Source organism: Ambystoma mexicanum, chromosome 5q (assembly GCF_040938575.1).
Source record: "Ambystoma mexicanum isolate Mex_15411 chromosome 5q, UKY_AmexF1_1, whole genome shotgun sequence".
NCBI classification, from domain to species: Eukaryota; Metazoa; Chordata; class Amphibia; order Caudata; family Ambystomatidae; genus Ambystoma; species Ambystoma mexicanum.
The window spans coordinates 1086612723-1086639301 of record NC_090933.1 but is presented as its reverse complement, the minus strand read 5'-3'; the positions used below and the strand labels follow the sequence as shown (position 1 = coordinate 1086639301).

General features: G+C 45.0%; 1 protein-coding gene across 13 annotated transcripts in view; it reads left to right on the top strand.

Annotated features, from left to right (window-relative positions):
* The window catches only part of MTSS1 (MTSS I-BAR domain containing 1), a 1344348-nt gene that overhangs the window by 1221175 nt on the left and 96594 nt on the right, over positions 1 to 26579 (top strand). For 11 of the 13 annotated variants that reach the window (XM_069621599.1, XM_069621600.1, XM_069621597.1 and 8 more), the window contains one exon: positions 14281 to 14443. In XM_069621599.1, the coding sequence (XP_069477700.1) occupies positions 14281 to 14443 (163 nt within the window). The remainder of the gene's footprint in view (positions 1 to 14280; positions 14444 to 26579) is intronic. The other 2 variants (XM_069621598.1, XM_069621605.1) reach the window with 1 other exon arrangement.

Here is a 26579-nt window from a genome sequence, read left to right as displayed (position 1 = left end):
GGACACGTGAAGACACGTCTTTTTATGCATGAGCTTTTCTCCCAAGATAGCAGGCACTATGACAAAGACAGAAGATAATCTTGAAACTTTCATAATGACCCAGTGTTCCAGAGATGACCACCTCCCCCCGCCCCCACACACCCACCCCCCTCCACCCAAGTACTTGGCTTATCGTACAATGGAAAAGGAAATCAACCAACCCATAACATTGTTCCAAACAAATGTAGTGAACAATTTCGTGTACCTTGTTCCATGACTACAAGGTCATGGGTACCTGGGGGTGGGGGAGGTGGGGCGGAAGTGTTGTGGCCGAGCTGGATGTATTTTTTTATTTAAAGTCCTCATGGAAAAGAATGCACTTCTACATTGTACAAAGCAATGAAATTAAGATAGTAATAAATCCGTAGCACTAGTAAATGCCCCACATTCACGGTTGTTGTCTACATAACTTAAACTGTGATAGTGCAAGCAAGCAATGAGCACGGAAGAACATTTACAGTAAGTACAACACCAGCCTGGCTGCCAAGGACTCTAGCCTCTCCAAGCTTGCCCCTAGCCCTCTCACAGCTGAAGATGTTTTCCACACTGCCTGTGAATGTCCAGCGATTCCATCAAATAACTGTGTAAACAACCAAATTCAATGAAATCTTGAATGTCCAAGCAAAACCATGCACTTTAGCATATCACATGGCATTTATAAAGCGCCTATACACAAGTGTTTCAAGGTGCAACGAGGCAAGGGAGGGGAAACGGAAGGAAGACCGAGACAACGATCCTACTAGGCCAGGTGACATTGAAATCTGGCAAGTGCAGGGGAGAGGGCAGTGCAGTACATAGGATGACAGTAAAATAAATAGGACAATACATAAGTGCAGCCAGCTAGTGGCAAGTGCAAGGGTAAGTGCAGACATCAGGTGCTCATAGGGGCTGTAGGGATACAGAAACAGTCCCCAAGTGCAAGGATTGCCAGGGGGCAGTGCAGGTGTGCAACTGGTGGGCGTGGGCCCGAGATCAGAAGGTAGCCAGGTAAACCAGTGCAATTTCAGATTCAGCCAGAAGATCAGCAGGGGAGAGGAGGAGAGAAAGCAGAAGCAAAGGTGCTTCCGGAATTGGAGATGGTTCTCCTCAAGTTTCAGAGAGGCAGGGAGGGTGTTCCAGAGGGAGGCCCTAGCAGAAGAAAGAGATCTACGATGAACTCGCTGTTTGGAGAAGCGACTAACCCTGAGGGAGTTGGAGGTGGATGAGCGAAGAGCTCGAGCAGGAAGATATTTAGGAAAAGAGTTGAAGGTATTGAGGTCCCAGGCCCCAGAAGGCCTTGTGGACAAAGCAGAGGGTTTTGAACTTGATCCTCATCGCCACTGGGAGCCAGGGCAGAGATTTCAGTCCTGGAGAGATACGATCCCTGGGCTTGAGGCCAAGGTCAAGTCTCGCAGTCCTGTTTTGGATGAGTTACAGAGGGCGGAGAGTAGAGGCAGGCAGATTTAGAAAGAGGCTGTTGCAGTAGTCCAGCCTTGAGAGAACCAGAGCTCTGGAGACAGTGAGCTTCTGGGGGAAGGAGAGCTAAGGAATAATACCTCTGAGGAGGTGCAGCTGGTAGTGTGACATCTTAGAGACGTCAAAGATGTGAGGAGAGAAGGAAAGTGTGGAGTCGAAAATGACAGCAAGGTTTTTAGCCTCAAAGGTGGGAGCAGGAAGAGGGCCAAGAGAGGCCGGCCAGAGAGTGGCAGGAAAGGAGGGAGAAGGTGTGCAGATGAGGAGACTCTCGGTCTTACTGGCATTAAGGCAGAGATCATTGGCGGCACACCACTCCTGGATGGCGGACAGACCGTCGGAGATGAGAGAAAGAGAAGAGGTGGCTGAAGGGAGCCTGAAAATGAGCTGTCATCCGCATAGCACTGAAAGTTTGGGCAGGGAGCGGCTATGTGGTAGAAGTGCCAGGTATTGGTTGAACAGCCATGGAGAGAGGTTAGACCCCCTAGGGAACACCACAGGTAGAGCGAGAGATGGAGGAGAGGAAGGACCCAAGTTGGACGTGGGAGGGTCGATCAGAGAGGAAGTAGGTCAGCCAAGGCAGGGCCTGATCGGTGATACCCAGGTTATCAGAGACGGTTGAGCAGGATGGCCTGGTTGGCCGTGTCAAAGGCAGAAGAGAGATCAAGTAAGATGAGGATCCAGGGGGTGTTGGAGTCGAGGTTGGAGAGCAAATCTTCACGGATTTGCACAAGAGCAGTTTCCTTGATTCTGGCAGCTCTGAAGCCAGACTGATGGTCACAGAGAAAGCAAACAGATTCAGAGTATAGATGAAGCTGGGAGATGGCCAGCGTTTCCAGGAGTTTGCCCAAAAAGGAGTGATGGAGATTGGACGATAGTTAGCGGGGCAGGAAGAGTCGGAAAGGGGATTTCTTAAGAAGAGGATGCACAAAGAGTGCTTCAGGGGGAGGGGAAGACTCCAGTGTCGAAGGAATCGTTGCAGAAATCAGCCAGAGCAGGAGCCAGGGTGTCAATGTGATCCTTGATGGTTTTGGAGGAAAAGGGGTGAACCTGTTTTGACGAGACTTTCATAGATTGGACTTGTCTAGAAGCCTCGTCTGAGGAGAACAGGAGAAAGGCAGAGAAGCAGGGAGGAGAGAGATGTCCTGAGTTTTAGAGATGAAGTGAGAAGCCAGGGCCATGCAGGGGACAGGAGAGGTAGAGACTGCAGCAGGATTGGCCAGCTCCTTGCAGATTTTAAAGAGTTCGGCGGAGTTGTTAGTTGCCGCGGAGATGCAGGCATGGATGTGGGCTCTCTTCTTGGTGTGAACAGAGAGCCGGTATTGTCTATGGAGTAGGCGGCAGGCCAGTTTGTCAGAGGATGTACAAGAAGCACACATTTCCTCTCAACCACCTTGCACTTGCATTTAAGGGTGACGAGGTCAGCGTCATCCCAAGAGTTGCACTTGGCTTTGTGCTTCAAGCGGATCCTCATGGCGGGGGCAAGAACATCGAGAGCATCAGATATAGCAGAGTGGAGCGTGGAAAGGGCTGTGTCAGGGTGTAAGTCAACCGGGGGCGGGGGGAGAAAGTGGTGGTGAAAGCCTTAACTGACACACACTTCATGGGACGGATAGCCGAGAATGTAGGTGGCATTGCTGGGGTGGCTTGGCCAGACGGGTAGAGAGGGTGAGATGGGAGGAAAGGAGAAAGTGGCCACTCCAGGAGAGAGGAGTGGTCAGAGGGGACGAAGGGGGAAGGTCTGAAGGGATCAGAACGTCCAGAGTGTGCCCTGCAGAGTGAGTCGGGGCAGAGGGGCGAATAGAGAGTGTCGCAGAGTTTGCGAAAGAGTCCAGTGGAGGGACAGGAGGCATCCAGGTGGATGTTGACGTCTCCAAGAAGGAGAAGTTGAGTTGTTGAGACCAGGAGGGAAGAGGAGAGGTCCGCCCACTTGGAGAGGAAGGGTGGGATCTGACCAGGTGGCCAATAGATGGTAGCCACAGTAAGGGAATGGCCAGGTGAGAGCCTGCAGACGAGGCATTCGAAAGAGGAGTCGGCCTGTGTAGAAATGACAGAGGCAGGAATCCACTCTGGGAAGATCAGGGCTACACCCCCTGCAGAACGGTTGGACCTGGGTGCGGGAGGATCTTGTAGCCATCAGGGAGGAGAGTGTTGAAGCTCGTGACAGAGCTGGCCATGAACCATGTCTTGGTGAGACTGAGGACATAGAGGTGAAGTTCCTCTAGGAGGCGGCAGATGTCAGAGGAATATTTGACAGCAGAGTGTGAGTTTAGAGTAGCAATATGGAGAAGGTTGCGGTCCTTGAAAGACTTCCAGGGAGGGGTAAAAATCGGATGCATGGCCTGCGGAGGTGTAGAAGTGGCCCGGGGGGGGGCAGAAGAGGAAATAGGTGAGGGCAAGGTAGCCAATGAGGAGACAGCAGGGGGAGGCGAGGAAGCTGTGGAGGGTAGAGGGGGGACCGCAGGAGAAGGAAGGACCTTGATGAGGTGCGGGAAGCGTCTATCAAAGAGGAGAAGGCTGGCTTGAGGGCCTTCGACCAAGACCGTACCATTCAAATAAACATTAAGGATGACCTTAGAGGATTGGAAGGAAGCCAGGAGGACTTCTCACCGGGTGCCACCGTTAATGGGAGAGGAAGAGAAGGGAGAGAGCACAGAGACCATATGTAGAGTCCATAGGTCTGGCGAGGAAACGACAAAGAGGATGTCGGTGAAGGTTTGCCTGGAGCAGGCACTGTTATAGGCGTCAGCGATGGGGAGGCCTGGGTTGGAGACCAGGATGTCCTTTTTAAACTTCTTCCTACCAGAGTTAGTGAGGAGAGCAGGATAGTCGATAGAGAAGCAGTTAGAAAAGATAGGAGAAACAGAGAGCCCCATACGGTAGGTAGGTAGGGAGAGGAGGAATGGAGTGGCAAGGGGTAGGTTGAGAACAATAGGGAAGGACACAGGGCAGGGTGCAAGCAGATGAAAGACGAGACAATTGGACAAAAATGACTGGCGATTAGATAGTGCTAGAAAGATTCGCTAGATGAGTGCTTTTGCGAGGAGGCAAAGGTACAGAACGGCATTACTTTCACAATGCAATTTTAAAAAAAGGAGAAGAACACACCTAAGTTTGAGAGTCCTCAATAGTGGGGGAAAGGCCTAGGTTTCACAATGCAATTTTAAAAGAGGAGAAAACACACCTAAGTTTGAGAGCTTCCTAAATGGTCGGGTTTGCAGGGTGGAATGAGGTTCAAAACCTAATCAGGCTCACTCCTACCTGCGTTAGTTCCTGCTGGTTGATGGCTGGCAACTAAATTCCTCTGCCGACACTTGCAGACACTGGCGCCGCCTCGGTTGGAGCTGCCTTTTGCCTACGGGCCCTTAGCCACAGGAACTGCCGGGCAAGGGGCTGCCCTGGGAGGGTTAGGTAAGACTGGACAGAGGAGCAATCGGGTTGGTGGGAGGGCTTGGGAGGCGGGAGGGAGTCGAACACTGAAGGGAGAAGGAAGTCAGGGGAGGACAGCAGGGATAAGGGACAGCAAAAATAACGATGCACAATCAAGTAAAAGGCCTGGAGGGTCACTTGCACATGTAGAGGCCACAACCCTCAAATCTACATTGCTCCCCACTTGTCAAAAGTTGCGCACAGCATTTTAATGGCAAAGCAAGAGACGCAAACACAAAGCCAGAATAGCATCTAAAATGAGATCCATGAAGTATATTTCACTTGTCCAATCCAACCTGCTCTGTCAGAATATCCGTATCCATAGGGCACAAAAGTGCTCCCAATCAGCCACCAGAAATTCTAAAACCCATCCGTTTCAGGAGAAAAGCCATGAAACTGAAGCAATTCCTGTCTGAGCCTAGATTAGATCAGTAAATCCATCCACACATTGAAATCGCGTGCATCGAAAGCATCGGGCAATGAGCCAAATTGAAAGTCACAGAGATTAAGAAAATCATCAAACAAAGGAATACGGAGCGAGCACAGGCCCACCCACACTCCAAAAGAGCAGAATATACAGACGCATCTTATCTTTACATGGAAACTAGAGTGAAGAATAAAGAAAACTTGAGAATACATGGTAGCCTCTGGTGTGCAAAGATAGCCCATAGCCACAAGCTCTCTCCCCGCCCCCCAGTCAGTCATAGTTAATGTAGATAGATAAAAGGTTGGAAGTGCAGGGGGTGGAGGGGTTTCATCAAGTTGGAGAAGCAGAGGACATGTTATAGTTTACAGGGGTACGTTGGCATCTAGTTCTTTAGATGTGAGACAACAAAATGTGTGCGCAAAATGACCCCTGCAGAAGCCTTATTAATTTTCAAGCATGTTGTTTGTCATTGGCATCCATTGAATTTTTGCAAGGAGATGCAACGTGGGATACTTATACTCATGTCGGAATGGTGTGCATATGATGTGCATATGATCTTCATAGGATTCTTGACTCTGTTTCAGTGGGATTAAGGATGGCCTATGCAGAACCACAATGGGGTAACAGCCATTCCATTACTGATCGTAGAGGGGATGTCGTTAAGTGATCAACACACTTGCACCCATACCCTCTATACAAAGATTGATGTCTGACCTACTGTTCCTTGCAACGGACACATTCCAGCATTTGGTGTGCGGTTGTCATGCCTCTGTTCACATTAAAATACCTATCCCTTGCTAGCCACCAACGTTGGCTCCTCTTAAGTAGCACACATTTCATATGGGTGGAATCCCATGACAGGAAGCAGTACTACAGGAAACTTAATTGTGCTCAGCCCTATTTTCGTATTAGGTTTTGGTTAGTATTTGAGTGTGGCTTTAGGGCATTGTCTCTGTATACATGGGTTATGAGTCATGCAGAAACCTATAACCGTTGGCAACCTTTTGGGGCATGAACATCAGTACTCCAAAAGACGGGTGCAGGTACCTGAATCTGGCTTTGAGTTGATCAAAGATCTCGGTTGTGCATCATGTTTGGATGTGGGCATTGTTGTAGCACCTCTCCTACAGGCTTTGGTGGTCCGATACAATGTCATTAGCCATGGGAGCAGGGGATAGGCATCATCGCCGGTCATAGGGTAAGTACATTGTAATGTCAGTGTGTAGTCATTGGATGCTCCCCCTTTGGTTACAATTACTTGGATGATGTTTTGGGTTGGGTTGTGGGGGATGAGTGCTATTCAACTCTGCAACTTCCCTCTACCCCGCCATTTCCCTCTGGAGACAACCTCCATCATTCCTCGTAATTTCCCTCTGGATGAACAGCGCAGTGACTCATGGTATCGCGTAGTTAATGTCTAGGCCCTTTGCCTTATGTGGGTGGCTATTTAGGCTGGCAGGCTGCTGTTACGCTCTTACTCTAGGTGTATGTGACCTCCTCTTTCTCCTACTTGCCTCTTGTGCTATGTTGCTGTATAGTTGGAATGTTCGGGCTTAAGACAATATGACAAGCTCTCTGATGTGGAGGGGAAAAGGCTCCACCTTCCGGCATGTTCGTCTATACGTGTGGTAGAGCTGAGCTTTTCTATCCTGTAGGTCTAGATAGGAAGCACCTGCATGTACATTGAATCCACCCGGCACTCATTACCACCAGCCTTTGACAGGTGGTACATTTTGGAGGTGGGGCTATTTTTTTGAGGTATCCAAACTGTTTGCATTATTTCCAGATGGGTTAGGCAACCATTACTGCTTGCATTACATTATGGTTCTCAGTATCTGGTATTATTGTGTGCAGTTTTAATCTCTAAATTATGCAGAGCTGTAAAACAGGAAGTAGCTCCAAATGCTGCAAGTTTTACTATTACTGCCTCACTCTTAATCAGACCCTGGCTGTCTGTGCCCAAGGAGAGTTTTACAACTGTGTCCCGAAATAATGGTTGCAAATGGTAGCTTTGGTTATACACAGCCAGGTTGTTTGTGTACGTTTTACTTTTGATAAGTGGCTTACATTTCCCATGTGAATATTAGTAGGTTTCCAAAATGGCTCTGTGTTTTTGGTTAGGATTGTCCGCTCGCTTGGCACGCAGGGTTTTGCAGGACCACTGTGAATCCAGGATGGTCGGGGTGAGCATGGCTTCCGCCCTTGAATGTTTCTGTAAGATCCCAACTGTCTCTCATCCTCTTGTCTCTCATTTGGATTGGGTGCATGTTGTATGATAGCAGAACATTGGCTGCTTTGTCCACCAGACAGGCTGTTGCTGATTGCTCCCCTTAATTATTCAGTGTGCTGCAAGGACGTGAAAGTACGATCCTGCGCAACCCCGTGGTATGCACTTCCTTCTCGTTTAAGTGACTGAGGTCTTTTACAACTCTATCTGTATGGTCTGTTGAGGCACTTGCTGCTGATGATTCTAATGCTGGCATATTTAACACCTGGGCCTGTTTCTCTTTGTGTATGCAGTCCATAAATAAATCACATCCCTTCTGCACAAGGCCACAATAAAGCTACAAAACCATTATATTAAAAAAAAAGACAGTCACAAGGGGGCACTGATGGGGTGGTGTTCAAACAGTTAGGATGCATGCTGAGCAGTCGAAAACATGTGTTAGCCTTATTGGGCATCATCAGTGAAGAGTATCTTGGGTCTCTAGTCTCAGCCGGCACAGGACCCACATCTGGGCATACCCGTACCACATTGGTAAATGTTTTAGACTTTTCATTCTCAACAGAAGAAAAAACGACTTTGCTCCGAATAGTTACACTAACCTCAACGCAAAGAATCTGTGTAATCATTGGCAGGGACCATAAAGACAAACACGTTCATAGGTTGAAAGCAGTAAAAAACTATCAAACACGACCACCTGATGGAAGACACCCAGACCACCAAAACATCAAACTGTAGTGGACTTTCCCTTTTTGTAATGGCTTGGTAGGTGAACGATGGTCTGCAGCAGTGATCCCCAACGTGTAGCTCGGGCATCCTAAATTGTTGCTCGCTAGTTGCTCTGGGCCATGGTGTGGAGGCCTACAAGGATGTGCTAAAGGGGCGAGACCTCGGTAGCAATATAGCCAGGACAGAGTCCTGAACTGTGGAAGGATGTTGGCCAATAAGCCTGCTGTGGTTCCAGCTGTTTTTTTTTATACATGCAAGATTTTATTTTTGTTGCCACCATGCAAATAATCTTTTGGTAAATGTCCTTATTTGTTATAGCGTGTCATTGTTATAACTCTGTGCTCGTCAGATACTTTGCCCAGCGGACAAATTAATGAGTAAAATAATTGAACCATGTCTGTGTCCTGGAGAAAATGGTCATATTTGGTTCCTTTTGTACAACTAGTAGGAGCATAATGGACAAATAAGTGGTATGCATATCCAACTTCCCTTTATTAAATAATTTGCATGCACTGCTTTTTGTACAAGTGAGGTTTGTGTTTGATGTCACCATGCATTATATTTATCGGAATAATACATTTTTGTGTCACCTATATGTATTACATAGTGCCCTAGTGGAAACATTGTCCTGATTTGATACTCTGCCCATCTGGCACATGTATAATGGGAAGATAAGATAAATGCATGCCACATTTTTCATCATTAATTTGCCCTCTATTCGTATCCAATTAAGTTACTGTTAATACATTTAGATTAACAAGCCAAATAATGAATCCAAATACTTAGGCCCTGATTCATGGAATTATTTGTGTGTAAAACAGGGATTTGCATGCCATTCTGCCCGCAAATCCCCATTAGTCAAACTGGGATTTGCAGACAGAATGGCGCACACATCCCTGGATTACACCCACTAATTCCATGAGTCAGGGCCTTGGATAACACCATCACACCCCTCTATGAAATGGTTATCAAATGCTCAAGTTTTGACAAGTATTTGCCACTAAGTCTTGTAGAAAAGAGGCTCCAAATCCTTCATAAAAGTATTATATTGGTGAAAAAGTGGTTGGGAATAAAAATAATCGGTCACAGGAGCTTTAAAATGCACTTTGTCATTAGATGCCAAAATCATTCTTAGAAGGTAACATCCAACGCCCCAGTTAAGTGATGTTTAAAGCCTACCATGTAATAAACAGTATTACTAAATCAATATTTATTTAATTGTATTTCTCCATTAAGTTAGCAACATTTAAAAACATGTATCATAGTTCATAAAATTATCATAGAACAAGCACAAAATAAAAAAGCAGCTTTAACATATTCAAACAAGCTATATATAAAACCTTGATCATTACAATGTATTATATAAAACATAGCTCCCATGCATGTCCACGCTTATGCAAAACAGAGAAACAGCGACAAATTAACAAAGTGAACCACAACGTAATCGACTCCTACTTTGTGGGCACACTTTGTGCTTCCTCCTGCATACCTTAATTTATTGAAGGGTGGGTAAACTTATACGTCCCATTAGCTTCAGCCTCCTGTATTCTGGGGATCTTGTTTCACAGACTTCTTTTTAAAAAAATGTATTTACGAGATTATAATCACCGAAAGCGATTTTTACAATACACGAACAAAAACAGATAAGCGACGTGAAGATGAAACCTCCATAAAAAACAGTATTCTGATTTAGGCAAAGTTCAGCTGACGAGTTGATTAGATACAACTTGCCCCGGCCTTCAGAGAAGTCGTTTGGGAGTTTGTGGAACAGTGCAGGCAGAGATTTGTTTTAAGAGTTTTACTGCTGCAATGTCCCACGAGGTCCTTTCTCCCCCAATCAGGCGTGACCACCAGAGATCCTCTTCCGCTACATGAGCTTTTGCAAGATGATGAGACAAACATGGGGATCGAAAACGCAGAGTTCCTGGGCAAGCCAGTAACAAGTGATTCAGTTTCTAACGGTGTATCACAAAAACGGCAACTGTTTGTAAGCGAGAACCCTCTCATCTTCCTTATTTCACAGATTTCTCCTTGCCATCTTATGTGTACGTAAGTCTGTAAATAAAGCAAAAGAGTGCAGCCTATGTATACTTTGGACTTCTGCCTCTCTCCTCATCAGATAAGCTCTTGCTTTAAGAGTTATTTTGATGTCACTTAATGTGCCAAATTTAGTCATATCCCACTCCATATCCAAATGGACAGTGCCTTACAACCTCTTGTTCCACAAGTATTTTTCTTTACCAGGGGAGGCTGCAATTGCATGTGCACTGAAATTCATTTTATAATTAGCAGAAAATCACAGATGTGCTTTTAAAAAATAAGTAATCTTAACTGGCCCAACACCTTCAAACTGAAAACCCCCAATTCAGCTCATAAGGTACTGGCCCAACACCTTCAAACTGAACACCCCCAATTCAGCTCATAAGGTGCCAACAGGTGTATCTTCAGGGAGCCCTGCTATTTAACACATTATTTTGCAACCCTCCAGGACATGACAGTTTGAACCACCTTAGATTTCACTGCCATAAAAGTCACAGAACAGACCTTTGCCTTCCATACCTCCAGGCACTTGTCCAATCAGAATGCCCCAAACTTGAAATGCAAATGTAAAAAGCCCTTTAATTCTTAATGAAGCCCTTTCAGCTGTCTTCCGAAAATGATTGACCCAAGCGCCGCTCCTTGAGAAGAGTAGGCTCAAATAAAAATGAGACTGCCCCCTCATCTCTACATTCGTTTAAATACTAGCTACACAATTTCACCCTTTTCCAGAACACCATCATTTTAGTTTTTATCATTTTTAATTTCAAACTATAGTTCTGAAAATAGTAATTTGTGTTAAGCAGGCCATTTTGGAGAACTGCAGACGTTAAGTCCAAAATAGCTGTGTCTTTGGAATGAAGAACCATGCTATTAAAAAGTACCCTTCAGAGACTGTGGATTAACTTTCCTAAGAGAAGTACTAGAATCAACGTCTGAAATATATCAATTGGGGCCAACTGACATCCGTGTTATTGGTGGGGAAAACAATGTATAATTCCCCGATCTTGCATATAGGACAGACACAAAGATGCCTGCGTTTCACAGTTGGATAAGATTTAATAAAACACTAGAGACCCCAGTGAAATGTAAATTACGCCACACTGTGTTTCTGTCAATCAAATGTTTTCTCTGTATCTAAAAGAAAGCCAAAAATAATCTCCCTCCCTTAACCTTGGTGTATTCCTCCATGATGGTGTTTAGAGTGTAGCAGTGTTCCACTGTACTAAGCCCTCACTTGAAACCCGTTTGGGAGGCCTTCAAAATATTGTTACTTTGAGTCCAGTCTGAGCAACAGACATTTGGAGAATATCTTACGATCAATGACCGGTAAGGAAATTGGCCTTGAACTGTGGGGGGCAGGTGGACCAAGGACTACCTGTCCAAATAGACGCCATAATGCATGTCTTGACAACTGCATTAAACATAAACCAATTAGGTGTCCTTCTCAATAAATATATATAATTTTTACTTTTGGAACTATAAATCTGACTAGCCATGTACACATCACTCATTAAATTGTGGTTGAATTTTCTTTTCAAGATTCTACATTGAACTATGTGACATCCCTTTCTATAACCTGGACGTTCTGAACCTGGGGACGCAGCTTGCCAATAGCTCTGTCCCGGATAGTTTCTCCCAAAGACTCAAACTGACTTTCCTTTGTGGCCTCTGAACTGATTAACAGTTTTAAGAGAATATCTTAATTTCTTGTGAATTAGTAATTCTATCCAATGCCTCCTTGTCGGGCTTAGGCATCGCCAACCAGCCCCTCTGGCTGTCGGACATCAACTTTGTGGTGCCTATCCTGGCCATTGGAAAATTAACTCAAGAGCATAGTGTTCACTCTTTGTTCAAAGAGAGATGCAAAATTTCATAACATTCCTGAAGGAAAAACAATCCACAATACAGTGATCGATGACAGTGGAACAGAATTGCTGATCTTGTATGCTTAGGGGCGCACCATTTGCCACTAACGACATCTGAAAATCCCTGGTCAGAACCCCAAAGTACACCTGAAAATCAGTGTTCCAATTTTACCGTCCAAACGTTTGCACTACATTTCTTTAAAATATTTAGCTTGAGACCCTGAAACCCCTGTTAATGCTAGTTTACTCCTCCTATGCTTTTGGACAACTTGACTGGTCCTGTGTGTCTAAAAATGTACCACTGACCACTCAATTTCCTCAACATTTCCGGTAAACAACCACTTAACGTTAAATGAAGTTAATGGCTTTGCAAATTTCCTTTACTAGAATTGCACATGGTCAAAAAGCGTTCTATAAGCAGTCATAAGATTATTACATTTCTAATTTGTGTTGCAATAATTTGTCTGCCAACTGAGTGCCGATATGTTCAGTCAGAAAGTGGTTGTTGCTCACCATTTCATTTGATATGCACATTTTGCTCATAGTGTACAAAAGGTTGGGGACCCCTGGTCTGGAGATTTGCCCAGAGCAATGGCAGAGGTTAAGATGTGTTCTAAACCTTCAAGCCATCCCCTCTTTGGTTTTGCTAATGTTTAGTAAGAGACTGTGGCAGAGTAAGACCACTCCTGAATGTCTTCGATCTTCTGCTTCTTTATGGGACCAACTGTACTATCCATATACCAAAGGGGTACTGCAATGTTGCATCTTTACTTAATACTGTTTCCAACAAAACAGTAGAGCCACAAATTACAGGATATTTTACTAGCGTCCTTTTGTATGTGCAAAGTCTTGAGGACACGAAGGAGTTCACAGCCATTACTTTGTTGGAGAAAGATGGCAAAGGCAACAGGGGGTTTATTCCGTTGCACTGTAGAAACATGATTTGATCACTTTAGGCATGTGAAAACCTAATCCTTAGATTCTGTGCCACATGAGATGTGTGATGGCATGTACACATCTATACAAGCCAAAAGGACAGCTTCATGGGTTATCAGAGGCTTGGGTAAGTAAGACATCAGTTTTAATCTGATTCAGTTTTAAAAATCTGTGGCCATCCAATTCATTATTAACAAAAGGCAGCTTTCAAGATGTTTTTGGTCTCCAGTCACTTTCACAAGAGTGTGCGGATCATCAACATAGTTCAAAAAGAAAAATCCACTTGGATGCATTATAGTGGTGAACAGCACATGTAGATTAATTAATTCAAATTGGGGAAATTGTGTTGCTCTGTGGGACTCCATTGCATTGGCTTTAAGTTAGATGTGAACGGCAGGATGATCACTGACTGAGTTCAGTCTGATAGGATTCAAGAGGATATGGTGATCAAAGTCCACCAAAAGATTCTGACACAATCCATCGCTCTCCTCAGTTGGTGAAAAATAGATGATTCCTTTTCCCCATATGTGTACCTGGCCAGAAGCGTATCTGAGCTGCATTAAGTAATTTGTAAGGTTTTACACATTCTTGAAGTAGAGTTCTGCTGTAGCAATCCAGCAGCTTATCCAGTTAAGAAATGTATTAAACAGGAAGCTAGTTTGTCATGTCACTGGGGCCCAGCATTAATTGTCCTACTCAGTTTGCCAACAATGTGATCATGGGTAGGTTGTCCCTTTAGTGGTTGTATGTTTATAATGAAATTGGAGACTGTCATATGTGTGGGAATGTGCTTCTACCAATCGTCCAATTGTACACTGTGGAATGTGATGAGCTGATTTATCAGTAGCTCCAAATAGATGGAATCCATTGGGAGACCTCGTAAAAGATTGGCAAGTCCGGCTATTTGAGTGGCAATACAGAATTGTGCTCATCTCGGCTGACCCATCTTACTGACCTTTGAATACGTCAGCATAAGGTATTACTACAACCCTATCGGACTATGGACAAATGACATTTCTGAAAGATAAGTTATGGTGGAGTTCAGAAGTTGCTGATTGAATTGTAATGTCTGCTGTTCTAAAAAGTCATAGTTGGGCATCTGATATGTTTATGGCTGCCTATTGGTTTATGTTCTATAGCAGGGAGAAGAGATTGAGGCCTGTGAAGAGCTTGCTCTTGCTCTAAGTCGAGGTCTGCAGCTAGACACGCAGAGAAGTAGTCGGGATTCCTTGCAGTGTTCCAGTGGATACAGCACGCAGACTAACACACCCTGCTGCTCAGAGGACACAATTCCATCACAAGGTATTGCTGTGCCATACAAATGTTCTTCTACTTAAAATGTTTCCCAAATGAATGGTTTAGATGTTTTCTTTCTTTCTTCAAAAAGTAAGCAAAAAACATTAAGTTATGGGAATACATTAACTGCGTAGAATGATAATGTAATGCAAAAACATGCTGTTGCAAAATGAGCATTTTACTACGTGGTGTGTTTTTGTATAATCTCTGCTCCGCTGCTGGTGCTGCATCTTCTTCCTACTACTCTCAAAGACCTTTCCAAGTCTTGTTCAGCTGCTGTGGGCAAGTCATGTGGCACAACCGACCAAAAGAACTGGTATTGAATGTCAACATTTCCTGCTGTAGCCATATTAAGGCATAAGGGAGGGCGCCCAAGTGTGCTACAAATAGGTCTTAATGAGTCTGTAAATCCCCTGGTGATGTATTCCTTCTGCCAGACATTACTTCGCTTACCATAACATTCAGTACCGCCCTTAATAATGTTTGAAAACTAAAATCAAGTGTTCAAGATCAGATATTTTCAAGGGTTGCTACACATACAAAGAGTGGAAACACAGCCAGTTTGGGGCAGGTATGCAGCCTAAAGCCACGCGCACAAAGAGACTGGTTATCCCATTTCCATGACCCTAGATCTCTCGCAGCCCCCCACACCCAAAACCACTACGTGTCAAATGCACAACTCATACCACAGATTCCCCCTGGGAGTATGCCTACTCCCACTTGTCCCCAGCTGCTATCACTGTGATGACGAAACAGAAACAAGCAAGGCATTATGTTAAACATATCCAAGACGGTCAATGCAGTTTAGTCATCAAAGTCAAACAGATGACACCCACCTTCAGAATACATCATAGAACAAAATGCCCCTCCCTCCCGCTGAAGTGGCAGCTAGGGGATAATGCTCAAAGAACAATTTCCATGCAAACGCATATATTTTCCCCTGCACTCCAATGCTCATTCTTGCCGATTGGCTGGAACATCTCTTTCCTGGTGTCAGGAGCTGAGCATGGGATGCAGGCTAAACCCTAGAACACCACGCAACTCCCGCTGAACCATCAGAAACAACAATGTTAATTCCCGAAGTGTGTATTAGTGACATGCAAACTATGAAGTGTAAACCAAACCAATATAAGACTCTAACTTCCCAGTATACTATCAGGACAGTTTGAGTAAAACTGAAGAAAGCACAGTTTGGATTCAAGTTAACCTCTTTTCTTCTCTGTGAACAGGGGGTGGGGGTGCTTGCAAAGGGGCCAGATCTCAGGTCTGAATCCATTTGTGAGTAGCCACGGCTGGGCTCAAGGGATCTCTTTTGTGGGTATTTGAGTAAAGGAACCCCAGAGACCAGAGAGGAGGAGCTACAGAAGCTGCCCCTACCCTTGGTTTGACAAACTCCCAAATATAACGCTCCTTTGACTGTTTCACTAATGGCCTGTCTGACTTGCCAGTCAACAATTGTATTGCAATCGCTGGTGATTTCAACAATGTTGGACCGACACAGTGACGCATGCACTCATGTCAAATGTGAGTTGTCATAAAAAAGCTCAGCTTGATGGCAATGGAAACGTATGGTTTAGCGTAGAACACAGTAGGGTAAGCTCTGCTTTGTCTAAAACAAGTGTTACCCAGCCGTAATGCACCAATAGCTTTATGATCTCTGATGCTCTCAAGAAGCGGCACATTACTTTAACAAGCAAACCTTGTCTTCCTTGTGCTTGCATTAATTCCTGTTAGGATGGAAATACTGTGGAACAAGTTTTGCAAGGCTTGTTAGGTCATGTGGGACTTCATAAGTCATATTGCTTTCAACCCAGTATATACACCACATCGAAACATGCCCCCTTTCTTTGCAATCAGTGACTCCGACAACAGCATCTCTCTCCTTGAGAAGTGCACCTATGCTAGTGTATGGTTCTAGAATGTATGCTGTGCACAGCACAGTGTCACTGAAAGAAGAGAAATATTATCTGCAGAAGAACAGGAAAGAGGGAGCAAAGGGTCCACAAGCACCATTATGGGGGCACCTGATACCACCATGGCAAAGAAGGTTCTTATTTGGGCTGACCTTTATCAGTGTAATATGCACAACACCTGCAGGTGAATGAATATAATTGGGGAGGAGGTGGAACTATTCTCCAAGGGCCAATCACAAATAACAAAACATATGAGAAAACTGATCCATTAATTTAGCTCTCTCATTGAAACAACTCTCTCAGCACTTGTTTCAAAACTGTTCCAAGCCTTGTGAATATCAGTGTGTTAGCCCCAGAGAGAGCATGCTGGTCTAGTGTGCAGAGAAGTAAAAGCAGAATCTGTTGGCCTAGCTAAGCAGGGCAATTCACAACAGGGGGACAGAAGAGAAGATGTCTGACCCAGTTAAGCCACAACAGAACAGACCAGGTTGCCTGGTCCGCTTAGACTTGAGGTACCTGGTAAGGCCCAGAGGTGGATTGTGCCTGACCTCGAGAAAGTGCCTGGCGAAAAGCCAGCTAGCAGCCCTACCCCAGACCCTGGTGGCAGTTGCATGATCATCTTCCCAAATAAATAAGTATTGGTGAAGCTTGAGAGTTCAGGTAAGGGGCTGGAAAGTACACAGGCAGAGGGGAGAATTGCTATCCGCATCCACCAAGAAGAAATTCCTATGCCAGGAGGGATTCTATATAGAGATACAAAACAGGGCTTTTCCCGCTTAGCAATTGTGCCCTCTCTAATGGCAAAGTCAAAGGTTACAACCTCACCAAAGATGACAGTGCTTAAGAAGTGTGCTTAGCCACTTAAAATCCATGTGACAGTTGTGACTAAGCGAACACTGTACGGATGCACAGGTGACCAAGATTTGGGACTCCGATGCAAAAACCTTTTAGATTTGGTCCTTGGATGAAGCTTAGTTTGTCCCTTCTTCCTCCAAATATTTTATTTATATCCCAGAAATCCTCCTGTTTCCAGTTGAAGCACGTAGCTGTAGGCGGTCCACCTAATCCTGTCCTGAAATATGGATAAATGGCGCTTTAGCCTGGGCGGGGAGTAGCTACTGGCCAGGAGGGCACATTCTACTGATACCAGGAATGGTCCAAACCATTTCTTATTGGACTCCCTAGAAAGACGCTGGCTGCTAAGAGATGCCATTTGTAAATCTGAGTTTCCTTTTGTACAATGCCTTTTTTTGGATAGTAAAGTACAGTGCCACATTTGACCTGTCCCTCTGAATCTCAGAATATAACGGGTTAGAGCACATACATTTGAGTCCTAGTGTTCACTTCCTCCTTACCCCTGGCAGACACTTGAATCATTGGTGATATCTACCATTCCATATCAGGTTAAGTCTGAAATTGGTCATAACCTAAATGTCAAATGTATCTATAATCTGAAGACGTGCATGACCTTTAGCTCTGCTTGTAGAATCACCACTACTGCAGTCGCAGCATGAGCTGCTTTGGCAGGTACGAGAACTGCCTCAGTCCCCCATTCATTCCTGAATCAAGATCATGTTCCCACCACTTCTGTCCCCGTCTGCACTTTACAAAATGCAGCTAAGACATTTATTGTTGGAACATTGCAGTTGTGTTGCTACTTTGACTACATGGGATGTCTTGACAAACACCTGAGCCTTTCCAGGCAAGCCTGCAATGTGATCTCAATCATAGAACCTCACCCAGATCCCATTGTGGGAAACACATTATAGTTGATCTTGAAGGGATAGTTTACTCTAAAATTGTATTGGCTCAAAAGATGGGCCATGATCAAAAATATATATATATAAATATTTGTTAAGAAAGTTCCTATGTAAACCTTTGAGCAAATGAGGCTCAAAGTCAAACATTTCAAGCACTAGGAGGCATCCATTTTGTGAAATGGAAGAGCCTCCTGTGCTTGTGTTTATCTCTGCCCTTGCGGCACTAATGAAGCAAAAGCTACCTGCTGGTAGCTTTTATTACAGCAGCTTTTGCTTCATTAGTACCAGAGAGCAGAGAAGGCAGGCAGGAAGGCTGCTGCTGCTAAGTGCTTTTAATTTCATTATTTTTTAAAACCACAGCAATCATAAATGCAACTTTGCTGTATTTATGATTGCCGTGGTTTTCTTTCAAAGTTGCCTGAGAACCTTGGAAAGAAAACCACAGCATTTATAAATACAACCACGTTGTTTTTTTGACTGCAGTGGCTTTTGATTTGAGTCTCCTGGGCCCACAGATATGGTTCCCGGACCTTCTGGAATTGTCAGCGTCCCCACCAGTCAAACTGTCGACTGACGAAGATCTTCTCTCCAGAGGAGGAGGTGCCATTCTTCATCCCGACCCGGAGTCGCTGAACTTGCTGGCCTGGCTCCTGCAGCACTAGAGTTTGGGGGGGTACGATATCCCAGCTGACTGCAGGGAGGTTCTTGCAAAGGCCAGGGCGTCCTCAACTCTCAAGTGCTACGGACACAAGTGGAAGAGGTTCTCTGTCTGGTGCCGTGCACAGAAGATTAACCCTCTACGGATTACAGCCCCTCAAGTGCTACTGTACTTACTGCCGCTGGCCAAAGCTGGACTAGCTCACGCTTCCATCAATCGATTTCCCGATGCACCAGAACTGCAGGACGGTCGTCCCTGTGGTCTCATCGCCTGGTGAAGGAGTTTATGAAAGGACTGTTCCGATCGTTCCCGCCGGTGAAGGCCCCAGCCCCGGCGTGGGAGCTCAACGTGGTGCTGACCAGGCTCATGGGCCTGCCATTCGAGCCCTTGCATTCGGCTCCGTTGAAGTTCCTGTCGTGGAAAACAGCGTTCCTTGTGGCCATCACCTCTGCACGACACGTGGGAGAGATTCAGGCCCTTTCCTGCAAGCCTCCATACTTGATTTTCCACGAGACGAGGGTGGTGCTGAGGACGCACCCCTCCTTCATGCCCAAGGTGCCGTCGGACTTACATCTCAACAAGCCCTTGGTGTTACCAGTCTTTTTCCCTTCGCCTTCGTCGCCGGCCGAGAGTACTTTGCACTCGCTGTATGTAGCTAGAGCGCTGAAGTTCTACGTGGACCGAACGAAGAGTTTTCGGAAAACATCACAGCTGTTTGTGAACTTTGGACCTGTGAACCAAGGGAAGGCTCTCTCGAAGGCTTCCATTTCCAGATGGCTCTCCGGCTGCATCATGCATTGTCACTGGTTGGCAAACCAACCGTTGCCCGGCCATCCGAGAGCCCATTCGACCAGAGCGATCGCTGCTACCACGGCATTCTTGTCTGGTGTGCCCCTGCTGGACATCTGCAGGGCTGCTACGTGGAGGTCGACGCACACCTTCACGAGATTCTACTGTGTCGTCCGGGATTCCAGGGAGGAGTCCAGAGTCGGCCAGGCAGTGCTGTGCAACCTGTTCGCTTAAGGTGAGCCTGGTGAGGAGGTAAGAGATGCTTAATGTTGAGTTTTATGTAATGCTTAATGTTGAGCCTTGCCACCTCCCGTGGTTGTGCGTGTGTGTACTGCTATGTATTCTCATATTCATGAGCATGTGAATCCATGCTAGACCCCATGCTGGAGAAGGAACAAGTTACTTACCTGTAACTGTTGTTCTCCAGCATGGGTCTGGCATGGATTCACATGCGAACCCTCCCACCTACCCCGTAGGCTCTTCACTTGGTCATACTTCCACTTTACGTGCTACCAAATCTGAGGATGGCTGCCAGGGGCGGGGCTTAGGGAGAGGGCAGTCATTGGCTGTGGGCAGTATGACCCAGAGACCAGTGATTGGTTACTACTAAGAAAGACAGATCAGAAACTAAACTGATACTGGTTTTTTCTTTACCGAGGATTCCCAGCCTGACGACGGGGAATATTCATGAGCATGTGAATCCATGCCAGGCCCATGCTGGAGAACAACAGTTAGTTAAGTAACTTGTTCCTTGTAAATACTTGATCACTGATCCCCATTCCTTCCGAAATACCTTTTGGGTCCCCTGAAGCTTATGCGTTATCCATTCCATCGTTAGTAGTGTCCACACCTTCTTGTAGCCATTCGTGAGTTGTTGGCGCGTCCCGTTGTTTCCAGTTCTGGGCTATCACCAGCCAAGCTGCTACCAGTAGGCCCATGAAGCATCTTTTTTGCCCTTTCATGAGTGTCTTAGACTTTGGGTCCCACAGCCCGCACAGCCAGACTTTTTTTTCTACTTGGGCCAAGTCCGGTAACATCCTCTGTATCTGATCTTTTACCCCATCCCAGAAGCTCTGTATTTCCTGACAGTCCCACCAAATATGCCACCAGTTCACTATCGTTGTACAGTCTCTCCAGCACTTATTTGACACTAGCAGGCGCATAGATTGCAACCTCTCCGGTGTGTAGTGCCATTGTACTACTATTTTTACCCACATTTCTCTCAGCTGGATAGCCCGCGTCATCCTTGGTATATTCTTCCAGAGACCCTCCCAACATGCCCTTGGGACCCCCACACTAGTGTAATTTCCCACTTTTTCATGTAACTCCACTTGATCTCCTCTGTCTGTATGTTTATAAATTATATACGGTTGAGACCAGGTTCTCCGTGCCCGTATTGGTGCTTATCACTTCGCCGATACGTACATTTGGGTGTCTAAATTGTTTCCCTTTCCCGAGGGTCTCCGCCAGAGGGGCACCCGCTAGCGCTCTATCCTGCATGGCCCAAATCTTCTGTGGATCGCCCGAGCTCCACTCTTTTAATACCCAGAGCTGCGCCGGTTGGTAGTATTTAAGCAAGTGTGGTAGGGAAAGTCCTCTCTCATGTATTTGGACAGTTAGAACCATTTTAGCTACTTTTGGTGGGGACATGATTGCCTTAGTCAGTGCTTTAAAGAAGGATTTGGGGATCTTTATCGGAATGGCTTGGAAATAGTAGAGTAGTTTGGGTAGGGTATTCATTTTTGACACCATTCTGCCCCACCACAATATCATCCAGGTCTCTTTTGATTCTCTCCAGGAGTTGAGGGTAGTTTTCCCCATATAAATGTCCCACCCGGTTTATAAGGGTTATGCCTAAATATTTGCCCCCTTTGTCATCCTAAGTTGTAAGGAAGACACCTGCCTCCTGATCTCGTCCTGGTACCCTGCTAATATTAAAATCTCTGACTTTTGTCTATTTATTTTTAGCCTTGAGATTGCTCCGATGTTTCTAATTGCTGAATCGCCTCTGGGAGTGAACTAATTGGGTCCGTGAGGGACAGTAACATATCGTCTGCGTACGCTACTACTTTATGGTGTCTCCCTGCCATTTCTATCCCTTTCAGTCTTGGATGATTCACGGAGTCTGATTAGAAGGGGCTCCAGATAAATAGCATACAGGAACGGGGATAGCAGGCAGCCCTGTTTTGTTCCCCTGGAGATCTTAACTTTCCCTGAGACTGTTTACTGCTATTCTGATGTAGGGAGCATTATAGTTCGCCTCAACCATTTTTTAAAAACCGTTCACCCATCCCCATCCATTTTTATATTGGGAAAAGATGCAACCATTCAACTTGGTAGAACGCCTTTTCGGCTTTCCACCGAGAGGAGGACCACAAGGGGGTTGGTAATGCCCATCTTCTCCACCAGGTGAATGATTCGTCTGGTATTGTCATGAGTCTGTCTTCCCAGGAAAAAAAAATTGGTCATAGCCAATCAACTCCGGTAGAAGGGGTGATAATCTACCTTCGAGGATCTTCGTGTATATTTTTGAATCTAGATTAATGAGGGCAATCAGTCTATATGATCCTGATTTTGTTGGATCCTTCCCCGGTTTATGAAAAACAAGTACTTTGGCTTTGTTCATAGAAGCTGTAATGTTCCCCGTCTCTGTGAATGAATTAAATAGCCTCACCAGGAATGGGGACACTGTCTGTATACTTTCTATAAACGGAGGTTGTAAAACCATCAGGACCATGAGCTTTATTTAGAGGCAGTCCTGCAATGCCTTTCCTTACCTCCTTTCTCACTGATTTCTCTCTAGGGATTGTCGAGTTGTAAAGAGATTGGTAGAACTCTTTAAACACCTCCACCATGTCCTCTGTCCGTTTCTGCAACACCCCCCTTTTATCTTGGACGCTCTTGATAGTTAGATTGTTTTGTTTGGCTTTCAGTAGTCTGGCTAAATGTTTGTCGGCCCTGTTGGACTTGGTGTAATATTTGTTTTTAAGATATAGAAGACTTCTCTCTGCTCGTTTCGTACAAATCAATTCTAATTAGCCCTGTACGTGTCTCATGCCCTTCTTCAGCTTGTTCCTAGGGGTTCTGGCTATTGCCCTTTGAATGTCACTTAGGTTCCCCTCCAATTCCTTCTCCCATAGGTACCTCTGCTTGTCTTTGGACACCTTCAGGGCAATCATGCATGCGACCCCTCATCACCTCCATGAATGTTTCCCACACTGTCCCTAGCTTTACCTCCTCTGTGTCGTTATGTGTGAAGTACTCCACGATTTTGGCTGCCACCTTTTTAATGCCAAAATAACTACCCCTCCATATGGTTCAAACTATAGTGTCTTCATGCTAATATCTCTATGCAATTACTTGGAGACAAAAGTTAGTATAGTAAATCCTACTACCCAGATCTGAGTCACCTACTCACATCAGTTTAAATTATTGTAACTGTATGTCAGTTCCGGCCCCTCTTACTGTCCCAATGCTTCCTGGTTATTGTACTTGTCTTGACATCTCCTCGAACTATGTAAGGCATTCACCCGTGGGATTGCACAATGAGCCATACATGGTCAAATACAGAGGTTTATATCAAAAAGTAGTCCACACATTCTCTTCCCAGAAAGAGCTCTTCCACATACTTTGATCCCAGGGACGTAAAGCCCTGAAAATGTTATTTGTCCCCCTTCAACTACTCTGGTAGCCCCTCTGCCTTTTTTTCACACATAATTCAGAACATCAATGCAGTCAACACTTGCCAGCTGACCAATAGTTTTCCTCTAACTCCCAACAAACAACTGCAGATTGAAGAAACCAAATGTTCTGCTCAATCAATCCGAAACTGCTCATGTTCTCCTGATACTGGGTCTGATAGTCTGTCCTTTCAACAGGCAATTCTGAACCCTGAAACTGTCCTATGTCATCTGACAAGTCATATCACAGTCTCCCTGCTGGGCTGCTCAAGCCTCTTTTTGTTCAGTCCATATGAAGAAAAAATATGCCATTAAGAGAGTGATTCACATACAGCAAGATCGCTCGAATCTCAGCTTTCCGCCTGGGATCATGTTCAGTTCGTAAAATATTGGTACTCTCAATCATATCAGGAGGATACTGCTCTCCTTAGTGTATTTAATAGAATCAAGACTCCCTGCACTATTCTAGTCTGGGTAATCTTTACTATATGGTAAGATCGGAGGTGAGCTTTATGCTGGTTCAGAGCTTATCCACTAATGCTGCTGCGACTTCTGAAATTGGCTTAAAGTAAAAGGACTTGAAAGTAGATTCATTAGACCAGTCGGCTGTTTTCAGGATATCCTATACCTTCAAGGGCACTTCAAAAGCTTTCGAAGGAACTGATCTCCTCCACGAGTAGGCCCCAAATACTGCAATATTGATAACTGCTTCAGCCATCGCCCAGCATTAACTCCTAGCTAGCATGGGAGCGGACACCGGCCTGAATGACTTTCACTTAAATATCAGCAGCTGATGTTCACCCTATTGGCCTGAAGATCTTGGTCACTCTTGTATACTCTCATGCAACACACAACACACAGTTTAGGATTATCTGGAAAATGGGACAATCAATATATATGTATTTCAGAAACATTTCCATAAAACAACAAAATACACTACAATAGTTATCATCTTAAAAACATAAATATATAGGAACCAAATCACAAAAAATCGTAAAAGTGCTACCACTCAGTTTAAAAAGTCTGATTATGAAACAATGATGGTGTTAATAAGACTCCTAGATGCCAATAAATAGTTCATTTTATGCATTGCCATCTGCAAATGACAATAAGGACCAACCCACCTTTGGGGAATCTGCTAATAGTAGGTATACTGGGGCCGGACAACATTGTACCATTGCTGCCTCCTTAAATATCAGTTCCAATGTACAATTTCTAATACAAGCATACGCTGGGCAACATCGTCTTCAGGAGCATTGCACATTGGGAAAGATTTCTCTATTGTGTTACTCGACTATAGCAATTGATTAACTCTTAACGGGCGGCAATCGAACCGTGCCTTTAACGGGAGGCAATCAAACCGTGCCTTAGTAATCTGGACTCACTGGTTTAGTCGCCCCTAGCAGATATTTATTTGTTGACCCAGAGGTGATGACAATGTTTGCTGTTGAAGGGGTTAACATTCTCCCTGGACTCTCCCCTGTCAAGCTTTAGTGTTTTTTATTAATTCAGTTGGCATCGGATTGTTTAGAGTGGCAGGCGTATTAAAGTGGCTATGTGCATTCATTTCTATAAATCTAGTTTTTATGTGCGTTGGGCACGGAATCGCCACTGTCCGGTCATTAACTACTAGTAGTGCTTTTGAAATGTGTTGCTTGAGTACTGCTTTCTTGTTACTCCACAGGCGAGACCAGTACAATACCGGTTGAAGATCTAGATCATCCTCAATGTATGTTAGATTTAGTTTTGAGTAAACCCTATAGTTTGATGCTGATAGAGGAACGCCATGGACCTTTTTGAGGAAGTAATTTTTGCCCACTTGCAAATCAGTGGTCTTCCCATATCCCACACACTGCCATCCCGAATTTTGCCACTTATATGGCTTTACTAAGAAATACTTTAACAATTAAATCAATAAGTTTGGCATTGGACATAACCATAAAAAGGCACACACCACTTAAGGCCTGCTTTTATCATTTGGTCCGTTTACCAATAGGGGGATCATCTGAAAACGTTCATGTATAACAAACTCTGTTACTAATGGGATTCTACTGCTGTTACTAAGCATTTCTGAAACCTTCGATGCACGCAAATCCCTATTCTACATCATCACCGCAGATTTTGTAGCATTTGTATGAAATCACACTCGATCCAGTTTGCCTAGAGACAGTGAACACCACTCCTGGGAAAAATATCTTCCCATCTACATCCAGGACGCCAACATCAAACACAGCATCTGACACACTTTTGAAAGAGATTAGCCATGGCATTATCTGGCCAAGCCTCTAAAAACCACATTAACATCTCAATAATTGGGTGTACTTGGGAGCAGGCAAAATGAGGTACCCAATCCCTCTAAGCAGCCTGTACACAGCCTGATGCTCTCCTACAACCACTCCTTCCATTAGTTTGTGACTTATGAACCCATATCATCCTGAACGCCTTTCGTTCCTGTGACTGAGCAGGTATAAAAGACCCTGTTCCAAACACAACTCGCTCCATACCGCCCAGGCCACTGTATAACTTTGAGGTTTCTGGAGGCCAAGGCTCTCATTTGAGGCTCTAAACAGATCATGAAAGTCCTGGCAGTTTCCATTGCTCCCTGAAATCTTGTATGCTTTACATTTCTGGGACCCATTTTGCACCAGTTGATGAATTAACCATTGCTGTCTGTGAGGTTTGGAATGTTGGTGAGAATCCATGAAAAATCCATGGACATTTCAATGCCAACAGGGGAACCCTATCACGGTATGCAGTTGTTGTTTCCTCCTCCATGCTTATTCTCTCCCCATGATTGCGAGTGGTGGCAATGTGTAAAACTGTTCCTGGGCCCCAGCTCTGGAGGGACGCATCCGTCCCCACTGCCCTTGGGCCGAGCCTGCAGCTAAATATACAGGCGGAAGCTGGGCATTCAGTTTGCATGCAGAGATATCAATCTGGGAAGATCCCAAAATCTGTCTGAGCTCACAGAAAACCTCCTTGCCGAACTTCCCGTCACTGGAGTCTCAGCTATATCATGAGTTCCAATCTGACACTACATTTGATAGTGACAGCATAGTCTTTCCTCTGTCACTGACCCATCTCGCCTAAGTGGTTTATGTATTAAATTGCCACAGCGCTGTCCATCTTCAGCAGAATGCAGTTGTTAACTCTGTGTCTTAGCAGGGACTTTATTACAAAGGACCCAACTAGCGACTCAAGACAGTTCATATTCATGCTAGTTTACTGCTGTTTCCACCCCTCTCCTGTGGTAGAAAAATAACATCTGTATCCCCAGCCTGTCATGCTGGTATCAAACCCCATCAGTTCCCAGTGTATTCCTTGAATATTGCTTTTCCATTA